At 37.0% G+C, this 17,347-nt stretch overlaps 1 protein-coding gene across 3 annotated transcripts in view; it reads right to left on the bottom strand.

Annotated features, from left to right (window-relative positions):
* Positions 1-473: 473 nt before the first annotated feature.
* NIPBL (NIPBL cohesin loading factor) overlaps positions 474-17,347 on the bottom strand; it is a 189,101-nt gene continuing 172,227 nt past the window's right edge. For 2 of the 3 annotated variants that reach the window (XM_024754592.1, XM_024754594.1), the window contains 5 exons: positions 14,477-14,623; positions 12,063-12,337; positions 9,819-9,993; positions 2,030-2,218; positions 474-1,467 (listed from right to left, as the gene is read on the bottom strand). In XM_024754592.1, the coding sequence (XP_024610360.1) occupies positions 1,102-1,467; positions 2,030-2,218; positions 9,819-9,993; positions 12,063-12,337; positions 14,477-14,623 (1,152 nt within the window). In that variant the 3' untranslated portion in view covers positions 474-1,101. Of the gene's footprint in view, positions 1,468-1,988; positions 2,219-9,818; positions 9,994-12,062; positions 12,338-14,476; positions 14,624-17,347 lie in introns of all 3 variants that reach the window. The other variant, XM_024754593.1, reaches the window with a different exon arrangement.

Raw genomic sequence — 17,347 nt, 5'->3', positions numbered from 1 at the left:
GAAAATAACACATGGCATAATTTTAACTAAGAGAAATGCTAGTTTTCCAAAATAGCATGACTGTTACCTTTCCCCAAGACTGTTATCTTTTCCCAAGGTTTAAAAAATAAATATTACCATCATGACATTACTAGAAAGAAATTGAAGCATACAAGGAATAAACTATAGTTTCTTTTTATATCAAAATGTACTCTTGAAAATGTGTTTGGCACAGTGCTAAATCATATATAGTTAATACTAAATATTGCAGGATACAATAAAACCCTGGAATTAATTGTTTACACCCTCTTATGGGAATGAAAATAATAGATACCAATTATTCAGAAGTCAGCCTATACAAACTGTATAAACAATATTTTATGTTTTGTTTTGAAAACCAGTGATATAATAAATTTTACATAAAAGACTGCAAAATAATATAAATGGATTTAAACAGATCTTTACAATAAGAAATTCAAATGGAAACAGACAAGTAACAAAGAGAAGTAAAAAAATTTATTGCAGTATTCGCTCCACCAGATTGCCTGGGGATCCCTTTTCTTGTATTGTTTTCAGGGTGACCTAATACATCAAAATCTACATTTACAAAAACTCCTTCTGCAGATAGGTCATAGATACTGCATGCTTTTTTTTTTTTTTTTTTTCCAACAGAATAAATTATATATCCAGGAGATTCTGCCATTTTACAGCCTGGAAAAAACAATGCTTCCCTGGAAACTGGGCTAAGCTAAAGAAAGCCATCCGCTGCTAGGTTAAACTCCAAGAACACTTTATTAAGAACATTAACAGACTAATTTCCAACATTCACTTGTTTATTTTTTAAACAGAAAGTTTTTTTTCCAAGATATAAACAATTTTTGTTAAACTATAATACAGTGGGAGTAAAAATGAACTGAGAATCTGTTTCTGCTGCACAACAGCGAAGGGAGCTCCCACAAAAATGTTTTGCCCAACATTTCCTTCTTTTGTTCCTGCATCCCAGGTTCCATTCTTACTCTTCATAAAACTGATTTTTTTTTTTTTTTGCCAGAATGTTGATATTTCAAGTTTCTCTGCCTTTAAAAAAAAACTCCTGTAAATTTGGCTGCATGTACAAATTCATTAGCTGGAAGTCCCGTCCTTGGCGGCATACAGGGATCGTAAAGTCTGAACAACTTTATTAGTCAGCTTATTAGCACTCGTTAGAGCAATTTTTTTGTAAATAATGTCTGACTCTTTAATAGTGTCTACCCAAGGCACCAGTTTGCGGCCATCACGGCGCTTAGCCTCAGTCCAGGAGCCACTGTAGGAGCCTGCCATCCACTGAACACTGAAGCCATTGCTGGTTTTCTGTACTACTCTTGCAATTTGTGGTCGATCTTTGTACTTTGGACAGCAAATAGCGATGACATCCATGACGTCAACACTTTCATTCATCTGTGCTGCCAACTCCGTAGAGTCTGAATTTCGTTTTGACCTTCTCAATGACTAAAACATTGGGAGGGGGGAAAAAAGACCAAGTGTTACACAAAATAATTTTAGTGAAATTATTGTTTTTATTGCTTTTAATCCCTTGACGCCGGGAGTTGGGATTTCCCAGCACACTTCCATTGCCGGCAATGAGACGCACCGTGACCGCCAGCGCCAAGGGGTTAACATATACTTGTAAAACCATGTAACTCTTAATTTGTACCCGTGTCTTTACTCTTATTGATATATAAAATTATATATACATATGAACCATAAAGCTACATAAAACTTATCAACAATAAAAAAGGATAACACACATTAATACAATCCAAAGAAAAATTAATAACCCTTTATGCTGGATAAATCTCATTTCTGTTTTTTTCTTTTTTATTGTCTTTTATGTTAAACTTTCTACAAAAGGATGTATAAATGGATAAGTAGAGAATTTCTATCTACAAAATGTTTTCTCTCATAAGTATTACATTACTTGGTGTACATTTAATAGACTGACATATATAAGCACATAAAAATCATTTTACGTAATACGCTGCGAAATACGTTGACTCCTCCTCCGCCTCACCCCTGAAGTGCCTCCTCCTCTATCCTCCCCATCACTTTCATCATCTTCTGTCTCTGCTGCTGCATTATTTTTAGGGCTGCCTCCTCCAAGCAGCGAGGTAATTGCTTTGTTCCGAGCATTTGTGCTAGCTGACACCTCCCCTTCTTCTTCCTCTTCATCAGGGTCCAGATGTTCCATGAGAAGTTTGAACTACAAAAATTAGATATTAATTTAGAATTTTAAGTAAATTTTTTTCAAGTAAGACTGCCAAATTCCTAAATGTTTTCCTTTATTTAAAATTTTTTTCCTAAATGTTTTCCATGGTAGTGGTTTGGTGTGGGTGAAACAGACTTTAGCTATTGTCCAAGCTGGGGGCTGGCAAACATTTTCTGTAAAGAGCCAGATAGTAAGTATTTTTGGCTTTGCAGGCCAAAATGTAATACAAAAATGAATGGGCATGGCTGTTTCAATAAAACTTTATTTTACACAAACAGGCAGTTGGCCAGATTTGGCCCATAAGCCAGATGTTGCGGACCCTGATCCAAGTTATCAAGCAGCCAAGTGATTACTAATTATTGACAGACTTTTAAACATTTCTGCCCCCATTTTCTGCTCTCCACCAAGATAAGAGGATACAACAGGAAACAAAAAATGCTGAAGAATTTTAAAGAACTAAAATAAATGTCAAATTTAGAGTACAAGGTTTGCAGTCTATGAATAATATGAAAACCATTGTGTACATTACATTCTTGGTCAAAAAAAAATCATTATTAGTTGTGTTCAACTACCAGCTTTAAGTAGATTAAAATTAAAGACTTTATTTTTACTTTTTAGGACAATCTCGAAAATTTTTTTAAAACGTTAAAAAATTTTTATTCTGGTAAAATATACATAACATAAAATTTACCATTTTAAAGTGTTTAATTCATTGACAGTAAGTATATTCACACTGTTGTACAATCATCACCACAGTCACTTCAAAAACTTTTTCATCATCCCCCAAAGAAACTCAATCTGTACCCATTCAATACTCCCCCCATTCCTGAGACAGTGGATGCAAGAAGAACTACAATCCTGCAGCCTGTGGAATGAAAACCATAACCACAGAGAGACAAAATGAAAAGGCAGAGAATTATGTCCCAGATGAAGGAACGAGATAAAACTGAGAAAAACAACTAAATGAAGTGGAGATAGGCAACCTTCCAGAAAAAGTATTCAGAATAATGACAGTGAAGATGACCCAGGACCTTGGAAAAAGAATGGAGGCAAGGATTGAGAAGATGAAAGAAATGTTTAACAAAGGCCTAGAAGAATTAATGAACAAATTGAGATGAATACAATAACTGAAATGAAAAATATGCTAGACATAATCAATAGCAGAATAAGAGGCAGAAGAACGGATAAGTGACCTGGAAGACAGAATGGTGGAAATCACTGCCACGGAACAGAATAAAGAAAAAAGAATGTAAAAAAATGAAGACAGCCTAAGAGATCTATGGGACAACATTAAATGCACCAACATTCGCATTATAGGGGTGCCAGAAGGAGAAGAGAGAGAGAAAGGACCAGAGAAAATATTTGAAGAGATTATAGTTGAAAACTTCCCTAACACGGCAAAGGAAATAGCCACCCAAGTCCAGGAACTGCAGAGTCGCAGGCAGGATAAACCCAATGACAAATATTCCAAGATACACAGTAATCAAATTTACAAAAATTAAAAACAAAGAAAAATTATTAAAAGCAACAAGGGAAGAATGACAAATAACATACAAGGGAACTCCCATAAGGTTAACAGCTGATTTCTCAGCAGAAATGCTGCAAGCCAGAAGGGAGAGGCACGATATATTTAAAGTGATGAAAGGGAAGAACCTACAACCAAGAATACTCTACCCAGCAAGGCTCTCATTCAGATTCCACAGGGAAATCAAAAGCTTTACAGACAAGCAAAAGCTAAGAGAATTCAGCAACACCAAAACAGCTCTACAGCAAATGCTAAAGGAACTCCTCTAGGTGGGAAGGAGACTAGCAACTTAAAACAATCTTGTACATATACAGACTGCTATATCAAAACCTCATGGGAACAACAAACCCCAAAGCTACAATACATACACACACAAAAAAGAAAAAGCAACCCAAACATAACACTAAAGATGGTCATCAAACCACAAGAGAAGAGAACAAAAGAGGAAAGAAAGAAGACCTACAGAAACAAACCGAAAACAATTAAGAAAATGGCAAAAGGAACACACATACCGATAATTACTTTAAAGGTAAATGGATTAAATGTGCCAACCAAAAGACACAGGCTCACTGAATGGATACAAAAACAAGACCCATATATATGCTGTCTACAAGAGACCCACTTTAGACCTAGGGACACATACAGATTGAAAGAGAGGGGAGGGAAGAAGGGATTCCATGCAAATGGAAATCAAAAGAAAGCTGCAGTAGCAATACTCATATAGGACAAAATAGACTTTAAAATAAAGACTGTTACAAGAGACAAAGAAGGACACTACATAACAATCAAGGAATCAATCCAAGAAGAAGGTATAACAATTGTAAACATATATGCACCCAACTTAGGAGCACCACAATATGTAAGGCAAATACTAACAGCCATAAAGGGAGAAATTTACAGTAACACAATAATAGTGGGGGACTTTAACACTCCACTTTCATCAATGGACAGATCAGCCAGACATAAAATCAGTAAGGAAACACAGTCCTTAAATGACACATTAGATCAGATGGACTTAACTGATATTTATAGAGCACTCCATCCAAAAGCAGAAGAAAACACATTTTTCTGAAGTGCACATAGAATATTCTCCAGGACTGACCACATCCTGGGCCATAAAGTGAGCCTTGGTAAATTTAAGAAAACTGAAATCATATCAAGCATCTTTTCTGACCACAACACTGTGAGATTAAAAATAAACTCCAATAAAAGGACTATAAAAACACAAATACATGGAGGCTAAACAATATGCTACTAAACAACCAATGGATCACTGAAGAAATCAAAGAGGAAATAAAAAAAATATCTAGAGACAAATGAAAATGAGAGCATAACGATCCAAAACCTATGCGATACAGTAAAAGCAGTTCAAAGAGGATTATAGCAATATAACCTTACTTTTGGGAAACAAGAAAAATCTTAAATAAACAACTTAACCATACACATAAAGCAACTAGAGAAAGAAGAACAAACAAAACTGAAAGTTAGTAGAAGGAAAGAAATAATAAAGATCAGAGCAGAGACAAATGAAATAGAGACAAAGAAGACAAGAGCAAAGATCAATGAAACTAAAAGCTGGTTCTTTGAAAAGATAAACAAAACTGATAAACCTTTAGCCAGACTCATCAAGAAAAAAAGGGAGAGGACTCAAATCAATATAATGAAAAAGGAGAAGTTACAGCTGACACCACAGAAATATAAAGGATCTTAAGAGACTACTATATGCAACTGTATGCCAATAAAATAGACAACCTGGAAGAAATGGACAAATTCTTACAAAGGTACAGTCTCCCCAGACTGAACCAGGAATAATTAGAAAATATGAACCAATTACAAGCACTGAAATTGAAACTGTAATTTAAAAACCCCCGAGCTTCCCTGGTGGCGCAGTGGTTGAGAATCCGCCTGCCAATGCAGGTGACATGGGTTCCAGCCCTGGTCTGGGAAGATCCCACATGCCATGGAGCGGCTGGGCCCGTGAGCCACAACTGCTGAGCCTGCGCTCTAGAGCCTGCAAGCTACAACTACTGAGCCCACATGCCACAACTACTGAAGCCCGCATGCCTAGAGCCCGTCTGTGCTCTGCAACAAGAGAGGCCACTGCAGTGAGAGGCCTGTGCACTGCAGCGAAGAGTAGCCCCCCTTGCTACTGGAGAAAGCCTGTGTGCAGCAACAAAGACCCAATGCAGCCAAAAAACAAACAAAAAGAAACTCCCCAAAAACGGAAGTTCCGGCCCTGATGGCTCCACAGGCAAATTCTATGAAACATTTAGAGAAGAGCTAATAACACCTATCCTTCTGAAACTGTTCCCAAAAAGTGCAGAGGAAGGAAAACTCCCAAACTCATTCTGTGAGGTCACCATTACCCTGATACCAAAACCAGACAAAGATACCACTAAAAAAAGAAAATTACAGGCCACTATCACTGATGAACGTACATGCAAAAATCCTCAACAAAATACTAGCAATTCAAATTCAACAATACATTAAAAGGATCATACATCATGATCAAGTGGGATTTATCCTAGGGATGCAAGGAGTTTTCAAGATCCACATATCAATCAGTGTGATACACCACATCAACAAACTGACAAAAACCATATGATCAGGACTTTCCTGGTGGCGCAGTGGTTAAAAATCTGCCTGCCAATGCAGGGGACACAGGTTTGAGCCCTGGTCTGGGAAGATCCCACATGCCGTGGAGCAACTAAGCCCACGTGCCACAACTACTGGAGCCCCCACGCCTATAGCCCATGCTTCGCCACAAGAGAAGCCACAGCAATGAGAAGCCTGTGCACTGCAATGAAGAGCAGCTCCTGCTTGCTGCAACTAGAGAAAGCCCACACGCAGCAACAAAGACCCAATGCAGCCAAAAATAAATAAATCTGTATATTAAGAAACCCCCAAATGATCATCTCAGTAGATGCAGAAAAAGCTTTTGACAAAATTCAACACCTATTTATGATAAAACTCTCCAGGAGTGGGCACAGAGGGAACCTATCTCAACATAATAAAGGCCATATAAGACAAACCGACAGCTAGCATCATACTCAATGGTGAAAAGCTGAAAGCATTTCCTCTAAGATCAGGAACAAGACAAGGATGCCCACTCTCACCACTTTTATTCAACATAGTTTTGGAAATCCTAGCTACGGAAATCAGAGAAGAAAAAGAAATAAAAGGAATCCAAATTGGAAAAGAAGACGTTAAACTGTCACTGTTTGCAGGTGACATGATACTATACATGTAAAATCCTAAAGATGCTATCAGAAAATTACTAGAGCTCATCAATGAATTTGGTAAAGTTGCAGGATACAAAATTAATAGACAGAAATGTGTTGCATTTCTACACACTAACAATGAAAGATCACAAAGAGAAATTCAAGAAACAATCCCATTTACCACTGCATGAAAGAGAATAAAATACCTAGGAATAAACCTACCTAAGGAGGCAAAAGACCTGTACTCCGAAAACTATAACATGCTGATGAAAGAAATCAAAGAAGACACAAACAGATGGAAAGATATATCATGTTCTTTGATTGAAAGAATAAATATTGTCAAAATGACTATACTACCCAAGGCAATCTACAGATTCAATGCAATCCCTATCAAGTTACCAATGGCATTTTTCATAGAACTAGAACAAAACATCTTAAACTTTGTATGGAGACACAAAAGACCTCCAAATAGCCAAAATAATCTTGAGAAAGAAAAATGGAGCTGGAGGAATCAGGGTCCCTGACTTCAGACTATACTACAAAGCTTTAGTCATCAAAACAGTATGGTACTGGCACAAAAACAGAACTACAGATCAATGGAACAGGACAGAAAGCCCAGAAATAAACCTACCCATCTATGGTCTATTAATCTATGACAAAGAAGGTAAGATTATACAATGGTGGAAAGACAGTCTCTTCAACAAATGGTGCTGGGAAAACTGGACAGCTACATGTAAAAAAAAGAAATTACATCATTCTTTAACACCATACACAAAAATACGCTCAAAATGGATTAAAGATCTACATGTGAGACTGGACATTATAAATCCTCCTAGAGGAAAACACAGGCAGAACACTCTCTGACATAAATCGCAACAATATCTTTTCTGATCCATCTCCCAGAGTAATGGAAAAAAAACCAAAAATAAACAAATGGGACCTAATTAAACTCAAAAGCTCTTGCACAGCAAAGGAGACCATAAACAAAATGAAAAGACAACCCACATATTGGGAGAAAATATTTGCAAATGATGTGATTGACAAAGGATAGTCTCCAAAATTTACAAACAGCTCATGTGGCTTAATATCATCAAAACAAATAACCCAATCAAAAAACGGGCAGAAGACCTAGACAGTTTTCCAAGGAAGACATATGGATGGCCAAGAGGCACATGAAAGGGTGTTCAACACTGCTAATGATTAGAGAAATGCAAATCAAAACTACAATGAGATATCACCTCACACCAGTCAAAACGGTTATCATCAAAAAATCTACAAACAATAAATGCAGGAGACGGTGTGGAGAGAAGGGAACCCTCCTACACTGTTGGTGGGAATGTAAATTGGTACAACCACTATGTAGAACAGTATGGAGGTTCCTTAAAAAACTAAAAATAGAGCTACCATGTGACCCTGCAATCCCACTCCTGGGCATATACCCAGAAAAAAACATGGTCTGAAAGGATACATGCACCCCAATGTTCACTGCAGCACTGTTTACAATAGCCAAGACATGGAAGCAACCTAAATGTCCATCAACAGAGGAATGGATAAACAAGATGTGGTACATATATACAATGGAATATTACTCAGCCATAAGAAAGAATGAAATAATGCCATTTGCAGCAACATGGATGGACCTAGAGATTGTCATACTGAGTGAAGTCAGACAGAGAAAGAGAAATATCATATGATGTTGCTTTATGCGGAATCTAAAAAAAATGGTACAAATGAGCTTATTTACCAAACAGAAATGGACTCATAGACTTAGAGAATGAACTTATGGCTACTGCGGGGGAAGGGTAGAGGGAATGGATAGTTAGGGAGTTTGGCACTGACATGTACACACTGCTATATTTAAAAAGGATAACCAACGAGGACCTACTGTATAGCACAGGGAACTCTGCTCAATGTTATGTGGCAGCCTGGATGGGAGGGGAATCTGGGGGAGAGTGGATACATGTATATGTATGGTTGACTTGCTTGGCTGTGCACCTGAAACTATCACAACCTTGTTAATTGGCTATACTCCAATACAAAATAAAAAGTTTAAAAAAAATCTAAAAAACCCCACCCAACTCCCCATTCCTTCCCATTCCTGCCCCCCCTCCCCCCGTAACTTCTGTTCTATTTTCTGACTCTCTGAATTTGCCTTTTTCTTTTTTTGGGCTACACTGCAGCTTGAGGGATCTTAGTTCCCTGACCTGGGATTGAACCTGGGCCCTCGGCAGTGAAAGCACGGAGTCCTAACCACTGGACTGCCAGGGAATTCCCTGAATTTGCCTATTCTTAAAGATACTTTAAAAGCACAATTTATACACTCACATACTCACATACTTCTTAGGTGGGTCTATATGTAACAGATATACAAATATATATACACACACACACACACACACACACACACACACACACTTGTACTGCTTCTGTAAGAATACATGAAAAAGTAGTAATATTGGTTGCCAGAAGAGGAACAGAATGGCTGAAGAGGGCAGGAGGATGACTTTTCATGGTTTTTCCTTTGATGAAATATAAACCATGTAATCCACTGAATTAAAAAAATACATATATGGTCACAGCTTTTCTCTAAAACTTGCCTAAAAACTTTGCTTTTCACTAAAATAAAGTTAGTGGTCAGCTGGTATTTCCTAGGAAAAAACAATTGTGCAGTGGGTGAAGTGGGAAAGACAAGATTAAAGTAACTCATTAAAACTACATACACAAAAATAATGAGTGATGGGTCGCGAAGCATACCTTCAATGAAAGGAGGTAGCTATCTGTCTCAAAAGAATTTACTTTTTAAAAAAGTCATTATCAAAATTAAATATATTTTGGTTTTACTACTCACATCTAGATACTGTTTTACTATACTCCTCTTCACATCTTCAGTGATTCTGGAATTAGCCATATCACTCCGCAGGAAGTCCAGTGTTTGTTTGGGATGAAAATGAACTCCTGTTTTTCGGTTTATCGCTTTATCATACACTTTTGCAGATTCAGATGGAGAGTATTTCTGAATTTTACTGTTTTGGGAAAGCAAAACCATTAACTTAAAACAAATTTTTTAGGCATTTACATTTAAATTGATTCTAGTTAAATTTTATTTAGTTATAATTAAACTTTTTGTTATATAGATTTTAACCAGTGAAATTGTACACAAAATAAATATAATTTTAAAAAGGGAAGTAAAGACACAAAATCAAAGATTAAAAAGAATACTCTGTTTCTGTCAGTATTTGTCTTGAATAGAGGTATCATTTAAATGAAAGTAGTTTCTCATGTCTATTTCTTAGCACCATGATTGTGACTGTAGGACAGTTTTAATATAACTACTCAATACTACCTAACTGGTTTACCTCCTTCTACTGTTTTGTGCCCCAACTATTCATTCTCTATACAGTGACCAGAATTATTGCTTACAAACCTGTTTCACATTATTAACAACACTGTTTCAAAATTTTTCCAACACCTTAGCACTGCCTCAAGACTTTACAAGGTTTTAAATTATTCTGAATTACAGGCGTATCTTGGAGACGTTGCGGGTTTGGTTCCAGGCCATCGTGATAAAGCAAATATTGCAATAAAGCAAACCACATGAATTTTTTTGTTTCCCAATGTGTATAAAAGTTACATTTACACTATATTATAGTCTATTAAGTGTGTGACAGCATTATGTCTAAAAACAACATACATATCTTAATTTAAAAATATTTTATTGCTAAAAAAATGCTATCATCTGAGCCTTTAGTGAATCGTAATCTTTTTGTAATAGCAACATCAAAGGTCACTACAAAATATAATAATAAAAAAATTTAAATACTGTAAGAATTACCAAAATGTGACACAGAGACACAAAGTGAACAAATGCTGTTGGAAAAATGGAGCCGACAGACTTGATGCAGGGTTGCCACAAACCTTCAATTTGCAAAAAATGCAGTATCTGCGAAGTGCAATAAAACAAGGTATGCCTGTGGCTGCCAATATCTAACATCAAGATAGTTCTCATTAAAATCTGGATTATCTAGCTTCTCTTGAAAAGGTGGAAGCTCTGGCCACATTGTTCCCACTCTCTTCCATGGCAACAAGCTGATGAACATCTGAGTAATATCTAAACCCTTTAGAAGAAACATGTTCATTTTGCCACTGACCTACCAGGTCTACTTTACTCATTTCATTATCTGTCCCTACGAACATGTGACTTCATAGGGTTTCAGTGAATGTGGAAAATGTCTAGAATTCCATGGGTACAGGCAGAAAAGAGATACCTATAGTGATTGACAATGGGTAAAATTATAGGGCACTCTAAGTTATTAGTACTTTTCTATCTCTTACTTGATAGTGTACATTAAAGGCTGCTAGACTGTTAGAACTTAGCCTAGTTGGTCTGCATCTATTCTTCATTCATAGCTCTTCTTTTTTAAATAAAATTTATTTATTTTTGGCTGCGTTAGGTATTCGTTGCTGCGCGCAGGCTTTCTCTAGCTGCGAGCGAGCGGGGGCTACTCTTCGTTGCAGTGCGTGTGCTTATCATTGCAGTGGCTTCTCTTGTTGCAGAGCACAGGCTCTAGGCACGCCGGCTTCAGTAGTTGTGGCATGCAGGCTCAGCAGTGGTGGCTCGCGGGCTCTAGAGTGCAGGCTCAGTAGTTGTACTGCACGGACTTACTTGCTACGCGGCATGTGGGATCTTCCTAGACCAGGGCTCGAACCCATGTCCCCTGCATTGGCAGGCAGACTCTTAACCACTGCACCACCAGGGAGGTCCCCACAGCTCTTTAAAAACTTGAATTTGTTATCTATTTTTAAGGTTAGTCTAATTCTCTAGTATCTTTTTAAGGATATTAAGGATTTAAGTCCTCTAATTTATAATTTATAATGCATTATCTCCAATTAGAGGAATAGTTTTCCTCTCTTCAATAACAGAATGGACAAATTATGGTAGATTATACAACAAAATAGTATACACCAATTAAAAGGAACAAATTCCTTTAAAAAGAGCATTTTTAATATTCAGCATGCAATCAAAACTGGGTTTCATATTTGTTCATTATTTGAACACAGCAAGTTTTTTCTCTCACTGCTTATGCAACCTTACCTATCAGAAAATCCACAGAGATTCTTCAAATGTTGTTTTAACATCAGAAGCAATAAAATACCCTGGGAGACATTTGCAAACTCAATTAAAGGAGCTGAATTTTCTGGCAAACATTTCATCACTGAATTTATATCATCTTCTGAATCTGAATCTGAATCTGAATCTACACGTTTCCGTGACTTCCGAGGCCTGGAGACTTCTTCTTCACTCTCGCTTGACTCATTTTCCTTACCAGGAGATGGTTTTCTCTCTTTCCTTTTGTCTTTTACCATAGACTGAAAAAAAAGAGGAAATTATTCTGTCTGAAAAAATAATAAAACAAAAGTACCACTACAACTATACATATGCTCCATTTAACAGCTTCAAAAGTATCCTTATATTAATATTTTATATATTGAAACCCTCTGATTTTCCATAAACAACTGGGGATGCAACCCTTGGGGGAAAAAATTATGTTCCAAGACTAAATAAAATCCACTCCTTCAACCACTGTTCCACCCTCCCTAAACCATTCTGAAATATCATTCAAAGGGAGAGAATTTTCTTATAGTAATGAAAGATAAATTAGTTATAGAAGTAACAATTTGATATACAGGTAAGCCATTATAGAGGAAAAGAAGTAATTATAATTTTTTTTTTTTTTTTTATTTTTTGCGGTACGTGGGCCTCTCACTGTTGTGGCCTCTCCCATTGCGGAGCAGAGGCTCCGGACACGCAGGCTCAGCGGCCATGGCTCACGGGCCGAGCCGCTCTGCGGCACGTGGGATCTTCCCGGACCGGGGCACGAACCCGTGTTGCCTGCATTGGCAGGCGGACTTCTCAACCACTGCGCCACCAGGGAAGCCAGTAATTATAATTTAACTGGGGAAAATATAATAGGCTTGATTTCCCCAGCTTCTATCAAACTCTCCCTTTTAAGAATTTTTCAGCAAGATAATGTGCAACTTTCTTTAAATACTTAAATTCTGGGTTTTTGTACTTTATGAAACTGTTAGCTTTTAAAAAGAAACAAAGTCAGCTGGTTTCAAGGTGGAAAAGACCAGATTACAAAGCAATGTTCAAAATGTAACTGCTAAGAAATAAAACAGGAGAAACAGATACAAGTATATATACAACAGTAAGTGAAGTAAAATAAGATAACATGATGGATCAAGTTCCTGGGAAATTATTAACCTCTCAAACTTTAATGTGCATATTAAACAACTAGAGATTTTGTTAAAAATGCAAACTCTGTTTCAACAGGTCTAGGGTAGGGCCTGAGGTTCTGCAGGTCTAACAAGCTCTCAGGTGAGGCCAGTGCTACTGGTCTTGGTCCACACTTCAAGTAGCAAGGGTTTAGATACTTCTGTAATTCCAACCCTTAGGTATTAAAAAGATCTCCCTGGGCTTCCCTGGTGGTGCAGTGGCTGAGAGTCCGCCTGCTGATGCAGGGGACACGGGTTCGTGCCCCGGTCCGGGAAGATCCCACATGCCGTGGAGCGGCTGGGCCTGTGAGCCACGGCCGCTGAGCCTGCGCATCCGGAGCCTGTGCTCCGCAATGGGAGAGGCCCGCATACAGCAAAAAAACCCCCAAAAGAACAAAAAACCAAAACCAAAAACAAAAAAAGATCTCCCTGATTTACGAGTTTGACCAGGCTGAGTTTTGAGCACTACGATATTGTAAAATGAGATATATACTTATATCATCAGGTACATGAAAATACTCCAATTAATTTACAAAGAATGGAAATTACTGAGTGCACCTACTATGTACCCAGGGCTATACCAGGTGCTTTTACAATGAAACCAATTATATTTCCTTCTTAAAAACCATGAAAGAAAAGATACAAAGTTTACAACAAAAAAGTTAGTAAAGATTTTGGGCATACAATATGCCAACTCCATTATGATGCTGGTGTTCAGGGATAATAAGCAAATCAATAGTATAAATTTTCTGTGTTTACTTGTAAGTAAGCTACTTATATTTATTCTGTATTTCTTCAAGTATACTACTATTATCTACAGCATTACCAGATTTATAAAATAGCAAAGTGTTTTAAAATGGGGTTTAAACAAATATATGAATGAACACCAAACACTTAAGGTCAATGCTTGAAGTGAGATAAATAAAGCGGGATGGCTTATCAAGAGAACAATCCACGTGTGTGTGTGTGTGCATGCACATGTGCACGTGTGTGTGTATAAATTCCACCTAAATGATCTGGAATGAAATGGTTTTAAGATCTTTCTTAATGGAAATGAAATGGCAACCCACTTCCTCTCCCCAATTCAAGCACTACCCAGATTTCAGTTAAGTTTATTTAGAAAGATTTTATATACCTATGAAAAGAATAAAAAGAACAATGAGAAACAAAACAGTGAAAATAGCATGCCTGTACTTTGAAAGATTAAGAATAGTAATGTGTGTAACTTACCTCCTTGAACGACTGCAGTAGGTTACTACCAGAAACTGAGAGTGTAATGTCTATATGATGCATTATAAACAACGGCTCTTCCTGTGTCTGGTATGGAAAACAGGCTAGATTGTCTGCTATATACAAGAGCATATTCACTTCTGTTTTCTGTAAATTTTAGAAAAAAAGGTACACATGTTTAGTGGATAATCTAGAAATCCATCACAAAAGCCTTTTTAGAGAAAATATTACAGGGCACTTTCACCTCAGTTAATGTTTCAGAACGAGAGAGAGAGTTGGGGAGCGGAAGAGGGAAGGAAGAAGAAGGGAGGAGGTGGAACAGAAACGGATTTTACAGGATAATCTTAAACCCATTTTAAGAGATTTCATAATGACTTAAACCATGGTACCTTAAGAAGGGAAGGGGTGAACTTTTTTAGTGCACCCAAGTGGGAGTCCCTGAAGTTTTCTTATAGAGTATATAGAATCTTTAAGATAAATCCATACCACATCAGAAAGTATACATATGAATCCATAATTATTTGTCATTGTGCCTCTAAAAGTTTAACCCATATGGAGATCAGTTACACACAGTTACTATTCTGCCTTCAAAAGTAAGTGGTAATTATAGTACTAATATGTGGGTTAAAAAAAAAATCAAAGTTCATGTACTCATAAAACAATTGTCAGTTTCATATGTGTACATAATTTAGAATATCAGAGTCATTCTGACGGTGTTACCAGTTTCATACCAAAAAAACTAATGCTGGCAAACTATGGTTACTACTAGTTGTTTGCTTTAAAAGAAGTAACAAACTGAGATTTTCAGCATTTACATGATGATACAGAATATAAACAGAAAGACATGTTAATATTTAAATTCCTTTAAAACATTTATAGCTTAAAAAAAAGAAAAAATAGGCAATTAAAAAACACTCCTTCCTAGACATCTCCCTTATCCTGCTGTCCAAACAACATAAAATACAGTATCAGCAGTAGTAATAACAAAAATCCCATAGGACAGACGGAATGAACTTGCTATTAGTACTCATGAAACCCCCACGTTTTTATTTTTAAATGTGTATCAATACCTACATGTTAAAGTTGGAAAAATACAGACAAGCCTTTCCTTCCTGAAACCTTCTTCCTTAGTTTTCTCTTCCTAGCTCTTTGACTATTCCTCTTCTATCTCCTCAAAGCAACTCCTTTTCAAACTGCTTTTAGCAACATTCTGTTCTTTTAGGTGCTTAGGACAAAAATATTTCAGTTATCCTTTGACTATTCTCACAGACTCTCATTTAATTTATTCCTTCCTCACAACGTTTCTTCTTTCCTTTCCTACTGTCATTGTTTTCTTTCCAGCTTTCATCGTAACAGGTCAATCCCGTATTACCTTCAATGTGAACACAATACTAAAAAAATCTGTGTTCCTAAAATGCTCTCTGTCACCTGTCCTCATCACTGAATTTAACACTTTCAACAGTTTTCCACTGTCTACAAGATCCTCCATTAACCATGCCTCATTATGATCTTGCTGCTCCAGTTAAATAACATCTATTCATTATTTCCCATACATTCTTTTTCTAAAAAAGAAATTTATTTATTTATTATTTATTTATTTTGGCTGCACCAGTCTTAGTTGTGGCATGCGGGATCTTCGCTGCAGCATGTGGGATCCTTAGTTGCGGCATGCATGCAGGATCCAGTTCCCCCACCAGGGATTGAACCCAGGCCCCCGGCATAGGGAGCATGGAGTCCCACCCACTGGACCACCAGGGAAGTCCCTCCCACACATTCTTATCTTTGTACCTTTATTCATGTTTTTACACCTGCCCTGCCTTAAGAGTAGATCCATCTTATCCCCTAGGCCTTCAGAGATTTGTTCCTCCTCTGACATCCACTGTATTATGATAGCTGGATTTCCAGTTTAGCATTTCACATGCTGAGGTGACAGAGCATCCAGCTAATGATATACAGCAGGCAATGAAACCACGTAGGGATTAAGCTCAGAAAGGAGATAAAGACTAGGGCAGTATTGATACAAGCCACCCGGGACTCAGATTATGCTAATCTTAACTGTTAGTTCCTTTACTTAGTGTCCTATCCCTCCGACTGGAGGCAAGATCCAATGAGAAAAAGAGCACTATATCATAGCATTTTGTACTCCTATCTAAATATCTTACACACAATGAAAGCTTAATACTGATGACAGCCCTGATGATGACTAAAATTATAGTCCAAGTAGTTCTAAAATAGAAGTCTGTTATATTTATTTGTTAGATAATATATCCAAAAATTTCATGTTGTACTTAAAAAGAAGAGGTCTAATAAGACATCTACATTCTGGTAATTTTAATTTTACTTTATTGAAAAAATCTGGTGTTGGAACAGCAACAAAGTCAAGCTATCAAGTGATTAAAATAAGAAAAAAATATTTTTTTTCTTTTTAAAGCTTTACACAATACACTAATTGGTAAGCTCTACGTGGAAAGATACCACATCTGTCCCATTTACTATTTTATCTTCATCTCCTAGCACAATGCTACCATAATGCAAATAGATGCTGAATAAATATTGGTATAAGATGAATGAAAAAATTAAGAGATAAGCTTAAAGAACAGGATGTTTTATTTTCTTGCCTTATGGTCGTGGCCAATACAACTTGTGCAATAGCCCCCTAAAGGGTCAAAATTGTAATTACACAAAAGTGGGCTCTTCATTAAAGGAGGTCAGGTTGAACAACCAGGGATCTCAGCAGCCAAAACCGTATTAGAATAGTTACTCTAACAGCATTCAAGTCTGACAGAAACAAGCGAAATTTCACTTCATCTATCCATCTATCTATCTATCTATCTATGCAATCTATCCCTGGAAGTGACAGTTTAGTAACGT

Source organism: Neophocaena asiaeorientalis, unplaced genomic scaffold (assembly GCF_003031525.2).
Source record: "Neophocaena asiaeorientalis asiaeorientalis breed wild unplaced genomic scaffold, Neophocaena_asiaeorientalis_V1.1 scaffold229, whole genome shotgun sequence".
NCBI lineage: Eukaryota > Metazoa > Chordata > Mammalia > Artiodactyla > Phocoenidae > Neophocaena > Neophocaena asiaeorientalis.
This window is presented reverse-complemented; position numbering and strand designations above follow the sequence as displayed.